Raw genomic sequence first — 20,916 nt, forward strand, 5'->3', positions numbered from 1 at the left:
ACAAAGACAAGGAGTTCTACGCCTTAGTCAGTGCCACTACCACCAGCGGTAAATTTTAACTTGCTTGCAGAGGCATCAATGATCAGTGGTCACACATTAAGACTACCAAACATTTGATTAGCTCCACTTTACCGGAGATGTGGACATGCAAGTGCTGCGTTGCTGTGTCGCATTTTTCTAATCTCCGACCCTATCTTATGGATAAAATAACAGTTGAAAATACTTTAGACGAATAATAAATAGCCTAATATTGAGCTAATTTTGAGTAATGAAGTGTACATTTAGATTTTGAGCCCTTTAGATTGGGACATTAAAATTTGTGAACAACCAACCCATAGACAGACAGACGATACCTCCTCCCAACAAGTGTAAACTAGGCAGCTATTTCATATGACATACAATTATTTCCAACAAGAGGCTCGTTTACACCGAACAATCAGGTCATGGTATAAAAGGGATCTATTATCAATTGCAAAACAAAAAAAATAGAAAATAAAAGCATTATCAATTAAACACAACAGAAATTTTACATATACATGAAGCTTAAGTTGAATACTGTGAATAGAAGCTTGCACGGAAATATGCAATTACATGGAAGGGTGACAGGACGCTCACAACCCATAGATGCAGTAACAGTATGTGATCTCCACTATTATAGATCAACAAAAGGGTAGGGTTTGACCTACTTGCAATGAATCAGGAACAACCAAAACATCTGCTTATAGAGAAAACACTTGATGGCAGAGGCTGTTGATCGGGCTCAGTTTTATTTCGAGTTTGAGGAAGCTGCTTAAAAAATGCTTTCACAGCTCCAGTCACTCCATCTTCGTTTTCCATGGCCTTAGCAAGTTCAATTGCGCGCTCCTTCACCTGGAATCATATTCCACATACTTCTTATGTCTTTTGGCTTTTACATATATTTTTCAAGATTTCAGGAAATTTATATTTACCTTGGGATCTAGCATAAAGTTTATAGCATTAACCAACTTGGGAAGTGAAAACTCATCAACTGGGATAGGTGGAGGTCCAACTCCTCTATCATGTACTCTGTCACCCCAAAAAGGTTGATCACCAAAAAAAGGAACAATGGTCGTTGGGCACTACCACAAAAAAAATACCATTAATTAGAAGCAGAACCAGATGATGTGATAATGCTTAAGGACTCAAAAAGCTATTAAGTTCTTACAGCAGCTTTCAACCCAGCTGCTGTTGTTCCTGCACCTCCATGATGCACCTGCAAACAATGAGCAGAAGAATAAAAATAAAAAGTTTGCCAAGTGAGAGATAATTGAATCCAGAGAAATTCAAACAGCTAGAGTAAAAGAAGCTAGTGCCTAGTACTAGAAATATCGATAACTTTAACGTAAAATCACAAGACCACTAATGAAAACCTAATTCGAACACTTGTTCAGTAAAAGATATTCTCCCACTAGACATGACCTTCACAACCATATCGAAATCGAAGTAAATAATTCCTATATTTTTGTTTGGTGGGGAAAAAACACAACTCCTTTCCAAATTTCTTAGACTGAAAATGATCACACAAACCTGATAAGAACCTTGGGAAAACCACACCACAAAAGCTAGTTGTTGTAGTTGGAGAGCCCAAGGCATTATAAACCCCACATTAGAATCCCATACTTCCAATGTGGGACTCAAGTCTCATAACTTGCAATTGGGTTCCTAACAAAACCTTACTTCAATTTCACAATCCCTTCTAGATCATCTTTGATAATGACAATCTCAACCACAAAACAATTAATTATATAATCATTCCAGATGAGAACATTGGAAGGAAACTGAGATCAACCTCAGTGCGCAACTGCGCACAGCACTGGATGTACAAAACCAAGCGCGAGGAGATTGCTTGAAGCAAAACAAATTTCAGCACAAACTATAGGCCAAGTATAATTCACCTATAGCAATAAACCTAGGAGGTTGGTCCCTTCATAGAGACCACCGTGTATGAATGTCATCTCAGCATCAAGTTCTTGAATTGGCTAGGGGCAGAAGCCTAAAGGAAATGAAAAATGGAAGTCCTCTCAACAAGGGGACAAAGTATCATCATAATCTTGGCCAAAATGAGTGTAGCCTACCTATTGCTTCATCAACACCTACTTTAACTGCGTAAAGCCATTGACAGCTCACAGCACATTTTCCAGGTGCAGGAACAAGTTCCCAATTACCATTAGCATATAATGCACACATCTCTTCTATATTGGCCTGGGGCCACAATGGATGAGAGAGATGACAAACAAGACACGTTAACATAATAGTTGTATTTATGTCGCACCTGCGTTGGACATATATCCATGTTAGATACTTCAGACACTTTCTATACTCGTCAAATTTTACACTTGTTAAGAGTTAGAATTATGAGTTAGACGTAGATTATTGAGAGTGTATGGGCCTAGCCCTTCTGTACTTGCATCTCTACTTTTGTTAAACATCGTACTTCACTCTTAACCTACTATAATATATATATCAGGGAAACTACATTTAGCAGTGTACACCACTACAGTTTCCCAACCTCTCTCTCCTTTGATTATTTTACATCTTTACATGGTATTCGAGCCTGGTTGGTTCAGGCCAACCCTTATGGGCAACCTCTGCCCTTCCCCCCCCCAAAAAAAAAAAATTTCAATAAAAACCCTACGAGATGCTTCAAAGAAGATTGGCCAAGGCTGCTGGAATTTTGAAAAGAAGTTGGATGGCCGTATCTTGATGAAAAAGGTAAAATGGCGAAACCAAGATTCATGTGAGCAATCGTGTAGGCATTGTTTTGGAGCCGAGTGACGCACGTTTCAGGGACAGAGTAGGGCACATTTGTAGTATGGGGAAGTCTTAGTTGTTTTCACTATCGTTGACGGTGATTTGATGACATTTCAAGGTGAGACGGTGTGTCTCAATATTGTTCTTAGGGTGGAAATGTGCGCTTCTAGGAATAGTGGGTAATCTTAATGGTCATTTAGTGTGGTTAAAAGATCAACAAATTAGTTGAGTTATGGATGAACACAACCCTGTGACTAAAGGCGAAGGGAGCTCTAAGGCCCCAGTCACTGAATTTCTCGTCTAGATATCAAGCTTGATGGGGATGGTGAGAACAATGTGGTCTGAAAACATTTGGTGGAGGTCAGCTTTGGAGAAATGAGAGGATGAACATTTGACACAGACATGTTCAGCGGACCGGAAAGTAGTTGTAAAATGGAAAATAGAGGACAAATGCATTCTGACCTTGTTGGTGAACTCTATTGATTAGCAGACGCAATGAGTTATTACCCCTTGTCAAAGAGTGAAGGAGTTGTAGGAAATTGTGCAATTTATATATGGGAAATCTGATAATTTAATCGTGTTTATGCCCTATTGCAGCAGATATTTCGACCCAAGCAGAATATGCGTAAGTTGGTGGACTATTTTCTCGAGATTAAGAAATATATTGAGGAGTTGACTTCTCGCTTGACCTGCAAGTCTAAAGATGCGACAATCACCCAACCGAAGAAACTGATAGCATTGAGTTGGCTATTCGACCTTGATCACGAGTATGAGGTGGTCAGATCTTAGATCTTGTTGACCAAGCAGGTAGTTAATCTCACCGATGTCTTACGATTTTACGATTCTCAAGTACCTTCCGTGTTATGTAAGAGAATCGTAAGATCGTAAGGTTCTACTTCAACTCACAGAATTCACAGATTTTACAGAAGCTTAGTCTGTTGTGATCTTTCAATGTGATTTTTTATTTTAAAACAACTGAAGTAAGAGTAAAGAATAAAATGATCTTACCACGGCCTTGCAATGTAAGAATAGCCAATCATGAGGAATATTATCCAATAAGTATATATTGTCCTTTGGTTCTGCCACTGGGAAGAAACATATTTATTTAAAAAACAGAAAATTAATAAACCACTCCAATACAAAATCATGAATAGCAACATTCTTACAATTCCCAAGACCTCCCCATCCTTTGTTGATGATGCCCCTCTGTCCAGTGGTCTCCAGTGCTTCTACAATTATTTCTGTCATCTTTTTTGGTTCTTGTACAGGCTGTAAAAGAAATATGAGAGAGAGGAGCAATAACATTAAAGACACAAACAAATTTTATATATAAATAGAAATTCAATAAAAAAGAAGAGGTATACAAATATATCCTCCACAAGAAGACTGCTGAAAGAGAAAATTAAAAGAACCAGCAAAGAAAACTTAAGAATACAGCACTATGGCAGGGTTGGCAGCCCAGTTTCTTTGCACATCTGAGATGGCGAACCCCTTAAAAGGACTATGAACCATGCATGGAAGAGAAAGATACAAGGCACGTCTAAATTCTAGTTGTATATTGGTTTACTAAAACCCGTCAAGAGAAATATACAAACATATACCCCTGTTGCATAATTAAAAGCTTTAAGAGTCTTATATAGTGACCAATTTGGTAGGCCACTAAATCGAATAGATGTGAAGAATTTATTACCAAATGGTGAACTTTAGTTAGTCTACATGGAGTTCCTCCTCCAGACTTGAAGGGCATAATTATGAAAGAAATGTACACACGATGAACAATTCTTTATATGGGGAAAAACAATACTAAAGGCTTGGTATGATCATTAAGTTTATAACGAAGAATGGATTCAAGCTTAAGCTTTTGGGATAGTATGTGCATTGTCCATTCTTCGAGTGGGTTAGAGATGAAATATAAACCGTTCATGTGTCTCCAAGGCCCAAGCTTGAGTTTTTGGCACAATTGGTTCATGACAGAAACACTAACTCAACCAATGCAGTATGCTTTCATTATCCTTATGAGACTGTAAAGAAACATAAGTACAAGCTAACCAGACCACTTGATTCTCATTTACATTATTATTTAGAGCGCTCCTTCATAAGTTGTAACTGGGGAAGATAAATCTGTCGGACCTAAATGTAAGCCATGATACATGGAAGTTAGGTAACACAAACTAAATTTCAAACTGTTGAGAGAAAAGGAGAACAAGAAACATGAAGTGAAATCTCTAGTCATGATACTTTGGTCATATCTCTAGTCGATGTTGAATCTCAACCCACACCTGGCACGCATAGGACATGATATCTTAGAGCGTGTAGATTACAGGACTGATTTTTTTAGTGCACTGGGAGAGCTGCAAAGCCAAGTAGATTGGTGGACGTGGTGAGTGGCTCAATATTGAATATAGGATAGGCTCTAATACTATCTCACTCATTGGAAATGTGACTAGCAGGGTAGGTCAATCTTGAGGAGGCACTTCAAATCCAGTTTTTGTCGACCGAAAGACGACGGCCAACGGTTGACGGTGGCCAAATAACGAGTTTAAAGTTTTCTGAGTGCTCTAGAAGAAACTACACAACAGAGGAGATCGGAAATGGTGCAGGGTGGAAGCAGCAAGAGCTGGACAGTGGTGGTGATGATCGGAAAAGTAGTTATGAACATGCTAGAATGAGGACACTGCAATATAGAAGACCGGAAACCGAAGATAGGACTAGGTTTAAAAAGATTGAACGATGGCCAATGGGTTCACCGAGTAAGAGAGTTACCTCTCGTTAAGCTTTGGATATCATTTTAAATTCGAGCTATGCATAACTTTACCTCAAAAGTTAACTCATGGGGTAAGGATTGCCTAAGCCTTTATATAAGCTCTACTTTGGTCATAGCTCTAGTTGGTGTGGGTCTATGGGATCTCAACATTCTTAGCCCACTTTGAGTGCTTACAAGGAAGATGGAATCAGCTCTTGGGGTGAAGTGGTTCTCATAGACTTGACCAGTACAACAAAGTTTTTCAGGGGATAATGAAGTACTAACATGGTGAAAACAGGAGGCTCAACCTTTATAGGGTTACTAGAAGCAGAAAAGGCCATGGGTCACTGCTTGACGAAGGGCGAAACACATCAAACAAGAGTTACAGTGCAAAAGAGCATGTCAGTATAGAGGGAAAAAAACTGAAAAATTCAATTTGCCATATGAGAGAGGTGGCGCGAGACAGTTTCACGAGCCAACATGTGCGCAGATCTGAGCTCTCAAGAACAAAACAGCCATACTGGAGTGTGTGAGGGCATGAACGGGGTCCATTGGGTTCTACACAAGTAGCAATGCACAATGCTTGAAGAGATGCTTCAGATCTAGTGGTTACCTATCGGAAATGCATGGACAGACAGCCATACATGGTTTTTGGCAATAAATATTTCACCGGGGAACATTGGATCCACCAATTATTCATGGATAAAGATGATCTCGTCAAATTTCAAACTCTAGATACGATATTGCGCAAAAAACAAGAGGTATATAAGTGAATTTCATGCATGTCACTTGCACAATAGAGCAGAAATTTATTGACCGAAAAGAAATAATCATTCTAATTACAATTACCCTAATAGTACCTTAGTTACATGATTCTACTTAATCAATACAATGTGCCTTCATCAACTATTTACATATATTCCAGCACGTGCAACATCTTTTCATATGCATCCGAGCAACCATTTCAGTATCCACTATAAAAGTAGCAGGCCTAAGAGTAGAAGCAAAGTTCCAAGAGCTAAGCTTAGGGTTTGTCTGGTTCAGAGGAGAGATAGAGAAGAGAGAAGAGAGAAAATGAATAGAGAGAAAGAGGTGAGAAATAGAGTGGATTTTGAAGGTTGTTTGTTATAATAGAAAGAGAAGAGAGAAAGAAGAGAAAGAGGAGAAAGAATGACATGGCTTCTCTCTCCCTTCGTTTGGTTGAATAGAGTGGAAAGATAGAAAATTGATTTGTGTAAAATGATATTTTTACCATAAATATATAAATATTTGTAAATAAGTATGATAGCGATAGAGGGATAAAATTGGAAAGTGAGTAAAAATAACACCTCTCCCCCACTTTCTTCTCATTTTGAGAAGACTCAAAAACAGTTAGTGGGACCTACCACTCCATCCCCCTCCCTCCCCCTGCCAAACAAGGGTGGTCATGCTCTCACTTCTCTATCTCTCTCACCCCTTATTCTCTCTTCACAATCTCTCTGATACCAAACATAGTGTTAGTGCACACAAACATATGTGGATAAAATGAATGTGTGGTGGAAATCAATACTCACCAGGCTACCAAATCCAATGTAAATAGGCTTATCACCATCTTCAAGCCACTTTACAAGAGTCTCAGGAGGTTCAAAGTTTGATGCTAGATCAAGAAAGCAAAACCCTACTACATCAATTTTTGGTCCCCAATCTGCAAACCAAAAAGACAATAGATTGATTCCTTACAACCAAGAATCAAGTAAAAGAAGATATAATAGGTGGTTATTTTAAGCGCTAGGCCTTGGCATACTTTTTTTTTACCATAACAGTTTACAAACGGAAAAGAATTTATGAAAAGAGAAGTTTGTTCAAAGACCACAAACAATTACCCATTGATTGAGCACCTATAAATCAACGGAACTCATAAGCTTTATAAAGGGAGGAGAGATCTGTAACAGAACTGTGAAGATTTTTCCCCTTAACTTATTTTCTTTTTTTATTAAAAATATAATTGATTAAAATCATTTTCATAAATCCCAGAGATCAATTGAAATTAGTGACAAGCATGTAAGCACAAAGAAAATTAACGGACAGTACTCCATTTTATTATTATAAACAGCACTAAGTGAACTGAATGTAACAATGGCTACAAATACAAAATGTGAAGATAGGGATCTAAAGCAACCTTTTGGTTTGGGAACAAGATGAGGACTCCATATATACGCATGCGGAATATCAGTGTCAGAGCCTTGGGAGCCACTTAAATATGTGACTGGTCGTAGCTTCAACCTTTTCTTCCTAAGGTCATTAATCATGTCTCGTATTCCGAGCCAAATTAATGAGTCAACTATTTGATATGAAAGCTGAGAGTTGTAAATGATTAATATTTAGTCACACATGAATGCAACAAAATTAAGAGCAAGATCAGAACCGGGTCAAATGAAAGAACTCACCCTGTAACCAGCCGGTTGCTTTACACGAGACAAAGGATGTGGAAATTCAGCAGTTGGCCTGGGAGGAAAAATATGAAATACTCTAAATGCAGGTTTCGATCACAAGGAAAACTATAACAAACACAACCAATGGTTAAAGAACTAAAAGAAAAATCAGCAGAACAAATTAAGCAAAATACGAACTGTAAGATTACATTACCAAGATGAAACTTACGTCCATGGCATTGTGAAAAAAATATGAATTGGAATTTTAAGTGCCTCAGCCACATGGGTATGCCCTAAAGAAGCATATTACAATGTCAGTTGCCAAGTAGAACAAAGATATGGATCATAGAGTAGTATTTGCTAATCTTGTCATTAATAGAAAGGATTGACTACCAAGAAATGTTAAAGATAATATTATCAGAGGACAGTAACCCAAAATTTAGATAGACAAAGGAATAATATTCTATGGTGTAAAAGTTTGTCAGGAAGAAGAGCCCTTTCCAATTCAGATCTGATTTAAATTCCAGTGTCTATCTATCAATTATTTTCCTTTGAATTTTCTTTATTAAGTTGTAGACTTGTAGCAGATTGGTTTTTTGTGTTGCCTAGCAAACCCTTTCTTTATATCCTACCCTTCTATGACTTCACATGAATTAGATAAATAGTATCACTTCCCCTAGAATTGCATGGTATAACCATATAAGAGCCCCCTTCTTTGATCCAGAAACTGCTCCTCTAATGTGAAAATGTTGATGACTAGAGTAACCTCAAACCCCTCAACGACAGCATCTTCTGGGAGAAACGAATCTGGACCTCCCTTATCTTCGGTCAAGACCCTATATTAAAATTTCAACCTGCAACTTCATCATTCACAAGCTCAATGGAAACAAACTATGGTCTCAATCTGTGAAATTGACACTGGCGACATGGGGAAAATGTGGTATCTGACTGGAAATACCACACAACCTCAAAAGGATGATCCTTCACTGCAAAATTGAAAATATGAAAATCCATATAATTTTGTCGCTGATCAATTCAATAGAGCCAGCAATTGAGAAAGTCTCACTGATTTTGGCAGGCAGACAAAGGTGTATGTGAGGCAGCTCGAGACTGCTATCTTCTGACCTAGAGAATCCATCCCAATTTTTTTTATCTTCATAACCCGTCTTTAGCAATTCAAAACAGGAGACCAGGATGCTACCACATATTATAATATCTAACTCATTGCAAAAGTTGGACCAATGTTATGAAGATAATTGGGAAAGCCTCCAATGGTTCAGCACGGTTCAAAACGAGGGAGGAGAATGATTGGTTCTTGCTTGCCACAATCAAGATTTGGATGGAGTACAACTACAAATCCAAGGCTGAAAACCAATTCCCTAAATTCAGGAGGCTTTCTAAGAAAACAGACAACAGAAAACAAGGAGAATAATTATGCTGCACAGTTCAGAAGCTTTAGAAGTGCAGTGATGCAAACCTCACTTCAACTAAGGCCAGGTTTGGCAAGGTATATGGCAGAAGGCCCAATGATCTGTCAAAAGGCCTGTAAAGGAATCCTTCTAGAAATTAGGACCACTAGGTGAGGTGAGGCACCTGTCACCTGATGGGGAGATGGGGACCACTCAATCATCATAGGGAATATATGTTAGTTATGGAGAGAGAGATAGGTAGGCAGAAATTGGACTAGGACTAGGAGAGCAGAGCACTCTCGAATTGCTCTTATTTTACTACTGCATTTTCTTTCAGCTGCTTGTAATTTCCCTAATTCACTGCTTCTGGTTGTTAAACCCAGAGGATTCAGTGTTCTATGTAATTCTCAGTTATTCTTCCAATTGATTTTCTCTGGTACCTAACATGCAGGAATGAGAAGATTTTGCCATGTGACAAAAGGACGTGATTCAAAAGAAGATAAAAGGAAGAAGTCGTGGTGTGAACATTGCAAGAAAGCCTGGCAATCAATGGAGACATACTGAAAATTACATGGAAAGCCACCGAGTTGGATCAAGAAATACAACGGAGAAGGGTGTGCTTTCCAGACATAAATTGAGGAAATCAAGAGTCAAAAATCAATTTTGAGACAACCACTTTCACAAATACGTAGCCGGATCTCTGGTGAAAACTTCTCCCTCCAAATTTTCAGTAAAAGCATATTGCTCCTTGAACCAATAAGGTACTAAACTTGCTAGTTAAACTTGAAAACTAAATATTATACCATACGGGTATCATGTACCTGAGTGAACTAGATCCTTCCCTTGGAGGCAGTTATGGTTGTTAGAGTTAGGTAGCTGAGCTGTCAGCTATTGCTAGAATTGTAATCAAGAGTTAGTAAATAGTTACTCTAATATATAAATATGATGTAACAGTTGATTCAGTACTCATCCTTAAAAAAGTTATAAGATATTGTTTTAATCTTAACCTTTCATGAATATATATAGTAAGATTTTCTCCACTCACTCACATATACAGGCCCTCTAAATACATCCCCTATACACACAGATACATCGTATCAAATATCCATAATGCTTACTGCTCAAATTCAACCAACCATATCATTAAATTGTAATTAACTAGAAAGCCTACCGTATGCTGGGGGATTGGCAATAATTGCATCTGCTTTAAAGTCGACACCAGAATCAAGATCAGAATCTTTACAAGCTGAAAGTAAAGAGTTGATGATTTCTTTCATTTGATTTCGCTGAACAGGTATCTCAGAAGGTCCCGATGGCAGAAAGCCCTTATTTTTAACCATATCTGCCCCAGAAAGAATTCATTAAAAGATAATATAGCGTAACTGTAAATATAAAATTACATGATCTTAACTTGGTAACTACATTATTCATCACATTTTGAAGCGACTTAAGACAAACTCCTAACCATTTTCAGTATTTACTGGTTAAGAATGTGCAATGAGGGGACTAAGAGTAACCACTTATGGACTTGATTAACCATTGAGTAATTATTTAAACTGGAAATTTTGTACCAAAAATTCTTATTCTATTATTTACCCAAAAAAATGTTGGAAGGGATTATGGAACAGAAAAAAACAATAAAATCATGCATAAGGACACCCATACATTAGAGGGAAAAAATTGTGTGAGGGTACTTAGACATACAGCCAGCAAGAACTTTTGGATCTCCGCCTAACGGATAGAACTCCAGCCCAGCTGTCAAAACAAACTCCTTAAAATTTGAATGAGTAGCTAATCTAACACGATGGCCATAGTCCTGCACATAAATGTAGGGTAAAGCACTCAATTATGTACATAATAACTTAAAAGTTGAAACCAAGTTATTATTAACAACAACCACCACAGTCTTTTCTTACTATGTGAGTTTGGCTGCATAAACTAAATATTGTGATAATATCCTGTCATGAAACAAGTCTAATGATAGATAACTTAGCTCCAAAATCTCTATTGACAGTTTCACCTATAATTTTCATTGGTCACCCTCTACCTTTTACTACTAGATTATCTTCCATCAGGCCTATCCTACTTATCCATGCTTTTACAGGGCTCCTTCACACATACCCAAACCACCTAAGACAAGACTTTACCATCGTTTTCTACAATGGTAGATGCCCCATTTCCCTCTATGGCTTCATTCCTAATCCTATTTTGTCTTTTGCAACCACATCATATGATCATAACAGCCTCATCTTTCCAACTTTGAGCTTACTTTCTTACTAGCAGTTTACCACCCAACATTCAAGCCCTTGCAACATTATAGCTATTAACATAACTAAGAATCTAGCTTTTCAAAAAAAAAAAACATAACTAAGAATCTAAGTTCATATATTTTTCCTTCTAACATAACCAATCTAACAAAATATTAATTTAACATCTTTTTCAATTGAAAGTAAATCAGTGTCAATCTATTGTATGAGAAAGAATTTCAAAGAAATAAACATATAGCTTAAAATACAGCAGCTAAAAATATCAAAGACAACAGAAAGAGAAGTATCAACCAATTGCCAAACATGAAATTACAAGTTATTGATAAGGTCTGGAATCAGAATGTTCAATGTTGTCTACTCAAGTATCTTCCCTGGAGATTTCGAGAGTTCCAAGATCTGCCCCCCAGTCAACTTTCGCAAATAAGATGCCTTCCAATTTTGTACCCTCCTACCGATTATCTAACCACCCTAATGACCTAGGTAACTAACAACAAACAGCTAAGATGTTACAGCCGTACAAAGTTAGTTACACAAGCTCGGGAGCTATTATCACCTGCATCTCTCTATTTCCTCCCCCCATACACCCTTCTAATTGGAGCTTGACACCTATCAATACCCCCCTAAAAAGAGCCACCTTGTCCTCCAGCTGTATTCTCTCTAGACTCCAACACTTCTTCAGGTCGTACCTCCTATTCTAGCTCCCTAGATAGCATTAGTGGCAGGGGCTGTGCTGCTGACAAGGCCCTAAGGCCTTTTTCAATACTTAGACATGGAAGAATGAGTGAATTCTATTATAGGTAGATCATAAGTGCCAATTTTATATGTTCTGGAATATCATTCTAGGCACTTATTTTACCTGTGTGCTTCAATTATACATCATTTTAACCCTCAATTGAGTAGTTTAGTAAATATCTAGTTTTAGTTTAGATTTTATGTAAACTGTAGTTCCAATCCCTAATTTTTGGTTTAGGTATAAATCTCAAAGAAGAGCAAGAAAATCCAAGCACAAAAAGGCCACAAGGCTCACCATGGAAGGAAAAGGTCTAGCTTAAACGAAAGATGCCTTGCTTAAATGAGGTAATGGCCGTTTAAAAAAGTTTGAATGAAGAAGTTTCGCTTAAAGGTGAAATATAAGTGATGAAATTACTTATAAACAAAAAGTGATGCACCCGTTTAGAAGGGTGCATTTGTTATTTTGCATAAAAAGACACCACTCTCCAATGTCCCACTCAGTTTTGGGTGGAATAATTTTTAAGATGGGGTCCACGAAAATATTCCTTTTCCTTCCACTTTCAAGTGCAACCAAACACATTAAGATTCCTTTTCCTGCCCTTTACCCTTCCATCCTTACTCCTTCCTTCACTTTTCCGTAGAAACAAACAGAACCTAAGAGTTGAAGTTTTGTGAGATAAGTGTTACTGAACTTGTTTGTGATAGCCAATCAACTTTGCATCTTTCTTCAAACCCAATGTTTCATGAAACAGCAAAATATAATGATGTTGATTGTCCCTTTACCAATAAAAAGATTCTATTAAGCATCATCAAGACTTCCTTACTGAGTTCCAAGGATCAGCAAGCAAACATGTTAATTAAATCCTTACAGGGTCCTAGGATAGCATACATATGTAACAAGCTAGATGTATCTGACATATATGCTCCGGTTTGAGGAAGAATGCTGAATGTAATCACAATTATGAATTACCATTTATTTTTTCCTTTTATTTTTTTTCCTTTCATTCTCTTATAGACTTTCATAGTTTCGTTGATTTCATCCCTTACATTCAGGGATCTTATAAATGCATCTCTTGTGTATATATATATATATATATATATATTTGTACATTCTATGTAGACAATACAAGTGAAAATATTCAGAATCAGATTAACGTACACGTAAATGTCAATATACCTGTAAGCGTTTTCCTATTGCGACAAATGGCTGCACATCTCCTCGTGTGCCAACAATAAGCATCACTATATTCAATGGTGGGATGTAGTGGAGGTCTGTTGCATCGAGTGAACCATCAACAACATTATTTACATGTTTGGATCGAGCACCAAAAGCTTCAGGTTCAACATCTCCTGGAACTTCAAATTCTACAGTTCCATCATCTTTTACGGTAGCTATTCTGTTCAACAATTTAAGCTGCACAGTTGTAAAAATCAACTGAAGTTCCAGCTATATATGATGACAAAGAAAATTAAAGATGGTAATTATGACCAAAAGAAGAAAAAAAAGAAAAAACGCAAATAAGGCCTGGTTGAGCGCAATACAGAAACCATGATCTAATCCTATTTAAAAAGCCAAACCAAGTTAGGTGGTTGGTAAACTCTACCACAACCTTTTACATAATGTTCATGTTTCGTTTCGTAATAACTAAAAAAATGAGGCAATTGCCAAAAGAAATTATTTCTTAATTTTCCTAACAAAATATTCTTTTTTCCAATCAATTTAAATTATATGACCTCCTAATTATTGCTTCTTACTAATCAGTGTAGATTAATAACCCCCCACCACATATAATCCACAACTTTCTAACATAAACTATATCATCAAGCCAGAAATGGTATTTTCAATGGGTCATTTAAATAGGGCTGCAGCATCTTGAACATAGAGCAAAAACAACAAGGGAGTAATTTGACAACGTCTACAACCACCAAAGCCTTCACTTACTACATGGGGTCAGTTACATGGATCAAATAATGTCATGACGTTCTATCATAAATCACATCTAATTATGAACCATTTAAAATGAATTTTGAAATCCCCCATTTTCCTCTCTTCATTTTAATGAACTTTCTAGCACCGGTGAGGTTTACTTGAAATCTTCCTGAACCCTCATTTTCCAAGCCATATCTCCCATTCAATCATAGTCCAAGAGTTTCTTCGTTGCTTTGGGGCTGTAATTTTTTTTACCCATATACATTAATAAATTTAAAAACATCTAGGAACCAATGCCTTCATATCGATAAGCTGACCCAAATGTAAGAGGAAAATGTAAAGGTGAAAAGCATCATTGATGGCAATAATATACCTTCTCCTGGACAGGAATTTTGTCATTGAAAATTTGGGCTGCATCTCCAGGCCTTAGATGTCTATGCCTCTCTGTTTTTGACTTTTCTAACTTGAAATTACTTGGACTTGACTCCGATTTATCTCCATGAGATATGTCTGGTGGAAGTGTAGTAACTTTGGGCAACCCCCCAGGAATGCCTGAATAAAGGAGAGAAAACAAGACGATCATAGTACTAGCTAATAGCTAAAGCTAAAAAGGAGCAATGAAATTGAACAAAACTAAAGCTTCAAATTTAAGAATCAGAGATGAGAGATGTACTATATTAAAATGCTAAGACATAATGGAACAGTCAAAAAAATTCATTTTAAGAGGGTCTCTTTATTGGATATATAAAGACATACAAGCTTTGCTCATTTAATGTGTTTTTCATATCTCTCTGGTTTCTGCTTATAATCTTTAGGTGGATCTGGATATACTTATTTGCTCATTCACATCCTCTTCACCGCCTCTTTCATGTGCTTCTCTAATTAAAATGCCTTTCATCTAAAACGAGAGACAGAGAGAGCAGGATAATCTTGAATAAGTTTCGCAGGAAAAATCACAGAAGAAATATCAAGATCAAATTATCTAAGAAGGGCACATTTTAGAATGAAGTTAATTAGGTATCAAATACAAGGTTAAAAACTCCATGCCATTCATACAACAAAAAAGTGCTTCATTGCATTTTCAGTCCCTCCACTATAGCTAATGTGTAACTGTGGTCCCCCAATAATTGTTTGAGCAAATTTAATCCCACAAATTTCTCAATTGTTACAATAAAGTCTCTCAATAACTTTTCTTCTACTAAAAGCTCTCATTTTCTCATTTTCTATTCAAAATATTCACAAAATATAATCAATTAGGGTAATTAGAAAGGTGAAATGGGGAAGGGAGGAAGAAGGGAGTCGTCACAGAGCACTAGGACAATTAGAGAAAATCTACACTTTTAATAGGTCCTCAAGGTAGCTTTTTCTAAAGCTACTAATGTTCATTAATTTTTCTTCATTAAAAAATTAAGCTACTCTTGTAAGATATTTATTTATTAGAAGTGCTTAACCCTGCTTCTCCAGAAGAGCTCAAACAAGATGGGCACACGCTTGATGGTGAAGTTATAGGGTTAGTCTCTAAGGATTACATGGAGAAAAATTAATATTAAGAATATGAAAATTATATTGAATTGTTGATACTGATCTTAATTATATGTTGGATTTATTACAAAAGACAAATAGTATAATAGGCCCCCAAGAAAAGTCTAGTAGAAGTAGGGCGAATGAATTAGAGATGCCAAATTCTGTTATTGATAGGGAAAATAATTAACTAAATAGGGAAAATAGTTAGAAGGAAATAGATAGGGAGGAAGATTTTAGAGTTTGCAGTTTTGGCAGTCATGCTTTGTAGGAGAGACAGGGCTCTTGAATTCCCTGACTTGTATCAGGATACATACTAAATAAAATTATCCTTCATGTTCTTTTCTTTACTTCATTTTATTTTATTTTCTATATCAGAATCTTATATGTATCATTTAAAATATAACCAAACAATATGAGCTGAAAAACAAGATTTAAGGGCCAAATTACTTCCAGGGATCAGATGGCTGTTGGGAGTGTCAAGGCTAGATAGATTTCTCGGATAGTCGAGGCCAGAGAGGTAGCTAGGCACTATGGTGGCACTAAAAAAGGTAAAATGTAGGAGAAATGATGTGATGGCTACAACAAAGGCAGCCTAAGATTACAATGCAAAAACCAGCGATGAATGCTGCTATATAATCGTTGCAATGAAGGCCAGCTCAATTGTGGTGAATGGTCACCAAAATAGTGATAGACTGCCAGAAGGATAATGTGGCAATGGCGTGTTTTGGCGAGCGGGGTAGAACAGAGGGTAATGGTAATGGTGTCAAAAAGCTAACTGATAAAGATGAATCAAAGAGATAGGGTGTCTGAAAAGCAAACAAGTAAGAGATTACTAATTAAAATTAAGGAAACAATCATGGAAGGAAAGTGGAGCTCCAAATTTTAGTGAAATTGGAAGCCGAACAGTGACAGAACCTGTCACCAGGTCAAGAAGGATGGTATTAATGCTCTTCTACCATGTTGAAGGTATAAGTTTAGTCTCTAAGGTAATGATGAAGGAAAATGAATACTCACAATAATAAAAATATATTGATATTATTGTGAATTGTTGGATGTCATTACAGAAATGAAAATACTAATCCTTAATTGAGTCCTAATCTTTATTAAATAAGGAAACGTGAAATATAAGAAAATAAAAAAACCAATCCTGAGTGAAAATCTACTATACTCTAAATTACTCAACCATACAATCAAAATTTAATAAGATATTTTTGTATATTCTAGCACTTACACATATTTCACACATAATTACTTAGATTACATTGACCACTTTATGCATGCCCTACTTTATGGAAATCATTGTTTAGGTTGCATTTAAAAGACCTCTGAGAAAATGAGAAAATGAAAAATAAAAATGTAGAGAACTCGCTAACCAGTACATTGTTTAGTACATTATAACTAGATAATCTACTTTAATTGACACCTCTGATCTAAACATCCAAATTTAGCTAATCTAATCTAACATCTTCCCTTAACAGAACTCTGATTATCAGCCACGTCATTTAAGAATTAGATCATAGGAGTTGCTCCTCTGAAATAGGGAGTCAACTTAGGAAAAAAGAGATTCAGATAGAGTCATAGAGCCATTGATTGAAAAATAATCACTAAGCTTTAAAAAACTTCATAATTTGTTAGACATGTACAAGCATAGGAAATCTCAATCGTTAACTTTCTACAAATCAATAGCTAAAACTCTTCACTTTTCCCAAATCCCCCATCACATACAACCTCAAACCCATGTCAAACTCTCACATCTTCCATTGCATAAACTAACACTACAGAGCATAGGCAAATTTATGCTTCAGATACATTAATAGCCCCGGATTTGGTTTCCTTAAAGCAAAAAAATCACTTTAGAGGAAGAACTATATCACTTGATGAGGAATTACATCACTTAGTGAGAAAATTGAGATTATAATAAAGTTCATGCACATTTAGCCCATTCAAAGTTTTCTGAATTCAATCCCTACTAGATTTCTTCATCAACTAATATATCTCTTATCTTTCTCTATTTCCATTAATAATTGCTTAAGCTACAAAATCACGAGCTCAACAGAAGAAGAAAACAGAATAATCCTATAAATTCACACATATATAGAGAGAGAAAGAAAAGTGTAGTAACCTGAGACTGAAGAGCTACTGCCACAGTTATCAATGGAGTCTCCATTACCAACAGCATCTGATTTCTCCTCAACGTCCTTGCCGGTGCTTCCGTTGTTTCCATCACCAAGCTCACGCTCCACTCTGACCGAGAGATCGCTCGAACTGGATGAACTGGAAGAAGAGCGACGGCGATTTTCCGGCAAGTCCGCCATTGCCGATGGCGGTGACCTAGATTCGATGCAAGGTTTCAGGAGAGAGAGAGAGAGAGAGAGAGAGAAGAAGAAGAAGAAGAAGAAGAAATTGAATTGAATTGAATTGAATTGAAGAAGAAGGTGCTATTATGCTAATGTGCGCTTGCATTAATCAATCAATCCTTTATAAAAATCAAACCGAACCGGACCGGACCGGACCTGGTTGGACCGGGTTGCTTGTTGAGTCGATTTTAGAACCTTGTTGCGTTGTATTGTAAGATAGAGAACTGAGAAGGAGGTGACACGTGTGAAAGGGTGGGGCTGTGATGCGAGATTTTTATTTGTTTATTTATAGACCGTGACTTTACAGGCTACGGCATTCGATTCTGTTTGGATTTCTTTTTTGACAAATTGCGAGGAAAAGGGAAATATGTCCACGTATAAAAATAATCAAGATATTAGCTTTAGCATTTTGATTTTGAAAAAAGTAATAGAGACGGGGAATAAAGTTGAAATGAAGTAATGCTTTTAGAAGTTTTATAATAATAATAATTCAAACACATTCGATTTTTTTTTCCCGAGGCTAATTTTTAAGTTTTATATAAAATGTGTCGAAAAATTGCATTATAGATAAATATAGTTTTGTTCACAGTCAAAGCGCACGCGCACACATAAAAATATAAAAAGAAATAAGAAAAATAAAAAATATGATAAGTGACATGGTAGAAGTAGAATTGAAAGATATAATTATAAAAGTGTGTAAATGAGATGAAAGAAAAAAATAATTTGTAAATGAATTTATCTCGTAAATAATTACTTGTAGAAAATTGTTACTTTGACACTACTCCATCTCCACTTAATATAGAGGCAGAAGAGAAAACCAAGATGTAACACCCCACTTTTCGTTATTATGTTATTTATTATTTTAGTTTAATTATTATTATGCTATTTGGTAATTTGATAATTTATGTGAATAATTAGATGATTATGTGATTATGTGATTTAATTAGATGATAAGGTCATTAAGTGATTTTATTAGATAATTAAGTTATTATGTGATATAGTTAAATAAGAGTTTTAGGTTTTACATTGAGTCGTTGGGAGTGGGGCCCATTGTAAGACTATTTAAGGGTTAGGAGTGAATTAGAAAGAGAGAAATCAGAATTTGAGAATTGGAGAAGTTAGCAGACAAAGAGAACACGTGAAAAGCAAGGAGAGAAGAAAAGAGAAGAAAATCTAGACTTTGATCTTCAAGAGGTAAGGGTTTTAATTTACCTTGTATAATTGTAGAATAACAGAGGTTGAGTTTAACATGAAGGAACCTCATCTTCTTTGAAAATTCAGAACTGAGAGACTGTGTTGAGTGTTAACATGTGGTGAGCAAAATTGATTTTGAGCGAAATTGATTTTCCGGGGAAAATTGGGTTCTGTTCTGTTTTGCCCGCAGATACCCTAACAGTCTGTGTTGTAGAGAGCATAACTCTCTCTACAGAATTCCAAATTGAGTGAAACCAATTTTGTATGAAAGCTAACTCATAGGGCTATGTTGGATAATATTTTCATAATTTTTCGATTGCTGGTTCAATACCAGAATCATTTGCAAGTTCATTCTGTTTCTGCCCGCAGACACCCTAGCCGCCTGTGTTGTAGAGAGCATAACTCTCTCTAAAGAATTCCGAATTGAGTGAAACTAATTTTTTATGAAAACTAACTCATAGGGTTATATCGGGTAATATTTTCGTAATTTTTGGGTTGCTGGTTCAATACCAGAATTATCTGCAAGTTAACTCTATTTCTGCTCGCAGACACCCTAACAGCATGTGTTGTAGAGAGCATAACTCTCTCTAGAGAATTCCAAATTGGGTGAAACCAATTTTATATGAAAGCTAACGTATAAGGCTATGTTTGGTAAAATTTTCATAATTTTTGGACTGCTCATTTAGTACCAGGATTATATGCAAGTTTGCTATGTTTCTGCTTATTTCTGGGATTGATTCTGAAACTGATTCTAGTAATTGATATGAGACATTTGATGATTTTGTGTTGCTATTTTGTCAGTGGAATAGTGAATGATTTGATAATTGTATTGAAGTGTTATTTTGTGCAATTTTGGTGTGATTTCCGTTATGGAATTTGGTGAGAAAATATGTTATATATTTGGGGCTGGAGTGGTCTCAAATTGCATGTTTTAATTAATGAGTTTTTGCACGAAATACACTTCATTTAGTCAAGAGGCAACGTGGCGGTTTTCATCGGAAAACTGAGGTTTGTCCCAGAACTGGCGTGGTTCTGGAAGTCTGGAGTGGACTTCATTGGTGGTTAACTGTCTGGAGTGGACGCGGTGATACCGCTAAGGTTAACAATTGGTACCACATGCATACATTAGAGTCTCACACACTAAGTTTCACGTTTTCAGTGGTTTTATGTGTTTGGTGATTTGTTGGTGAATTGTTTTGCTGTTGTGGTAAAGTCGAATTATTATTCTTCTTAAAGCTTATAATTTTCCGAAACCTTAATAAGAATTGTGAAACTGTCTTGAGAGCAAATATTATAATCACTCAAATTTTAAAGAAAATGTGAAGTGTTTATAAAGCTGAATCTGAATTGTTTACTTGCTCTTTGTTATGCTATATTTTATACAATATAAGCTCTTACCCTTCTGTTGGAATGATGTTCTATGCGACATCGCTCAGGTATCGCTCAGGTACTGGAGGTAGAGATGTGGCTCATGAGGAGTAGCTTCGGAGAGTCTTAGCTTATGTTATTATTATTATTATTATTATTATTATTATTATTATTATAAAATAAGTATCTTGCTCTGTAATGTAACACTG

The 20,916-nt window shown here is 36.3% G+C and overlaps 1 protein-coding gene across 1 annotated transcript; it reads right to left on the reverse strand.

Annotated features, from left to right (window-relative positions):
* Window positions 1–367: 367 nt before the first annotated feature.
* Window positions 368–18,232, reverse strand: LOC130749853 (sterol 3-beta-glucosyltransferase UGT80A2). Its single transcript, XM_057603217.1, has 14 exons — window positions 17,911–18,232; window positions 14,638–14,816; window positions 13,512–13,748; window positions 11,040–11,151; window positions 10,507–10,677; window positions 8,156–8,219; window positions 7,942–7,999; window positions 7,674–7,851; window positions 7,069–7,199; window positions 3,939–4,041; window positions 3,781–3,857; window positions 1,187–1,234; window positions 951–1,100; window positions 368–870 (listed from the first exon to the last, which is right to left on the reverse strand). Exons 1-14 carry the CDS (start codon window positions 18,101–18,103, stop codon window positions 697–699), a joined length of 1,875 nt encoding a protein of 624 aa, XP_057459200.1. The 5' UTR covers window positions 18,104–18,232; the 3' UTR covers window positions 368–696.
* Between the last annotated feature and the right edge of the window lie 2,684 nt (window positions 18,233–20,916).

The sequence above is a fragment of the Lotus japonicus genome, chromosome 3 (assembly GCF_012489685.1).
Source record: "Lotus japonicus ecotype B-129 chromosome 3, LjGifu_v1.2".
NCBI classification, from domain to species: domain Eukaryota; kingdom Viridiplantae; phylum Streptophyta; class Magnoliopsida; order Fabales; family Fabaceae; genus Lotus; species Lotus japonicus.

Excerpts from the sequence above, each read along its gene's own strand:
- LOC130749853 (XM_057603217.1), bottom strand. The coding sequence starts at position 18,103 with ATGGCGGACTTGCCGGAAAATCGCCGTCGCTCTTCTTCCAGTTCATCC. Across the intron at positions 13,749-14,637 it reads AAATTCCTGTCCAGGAGAAG|CTTAAATTGTTGAACAGAAT; the intron begins GTATATTATTGC and ends ACAACTGTGCAG. Across the intron at positions 10,678-11,039 it reads TCCAAAAGTTCTTGCTGGCT|ATATGGTTAAAAATAAGGGC; the intron begins GTATGTCTAAGT and ends TTTCTGGGGCAG.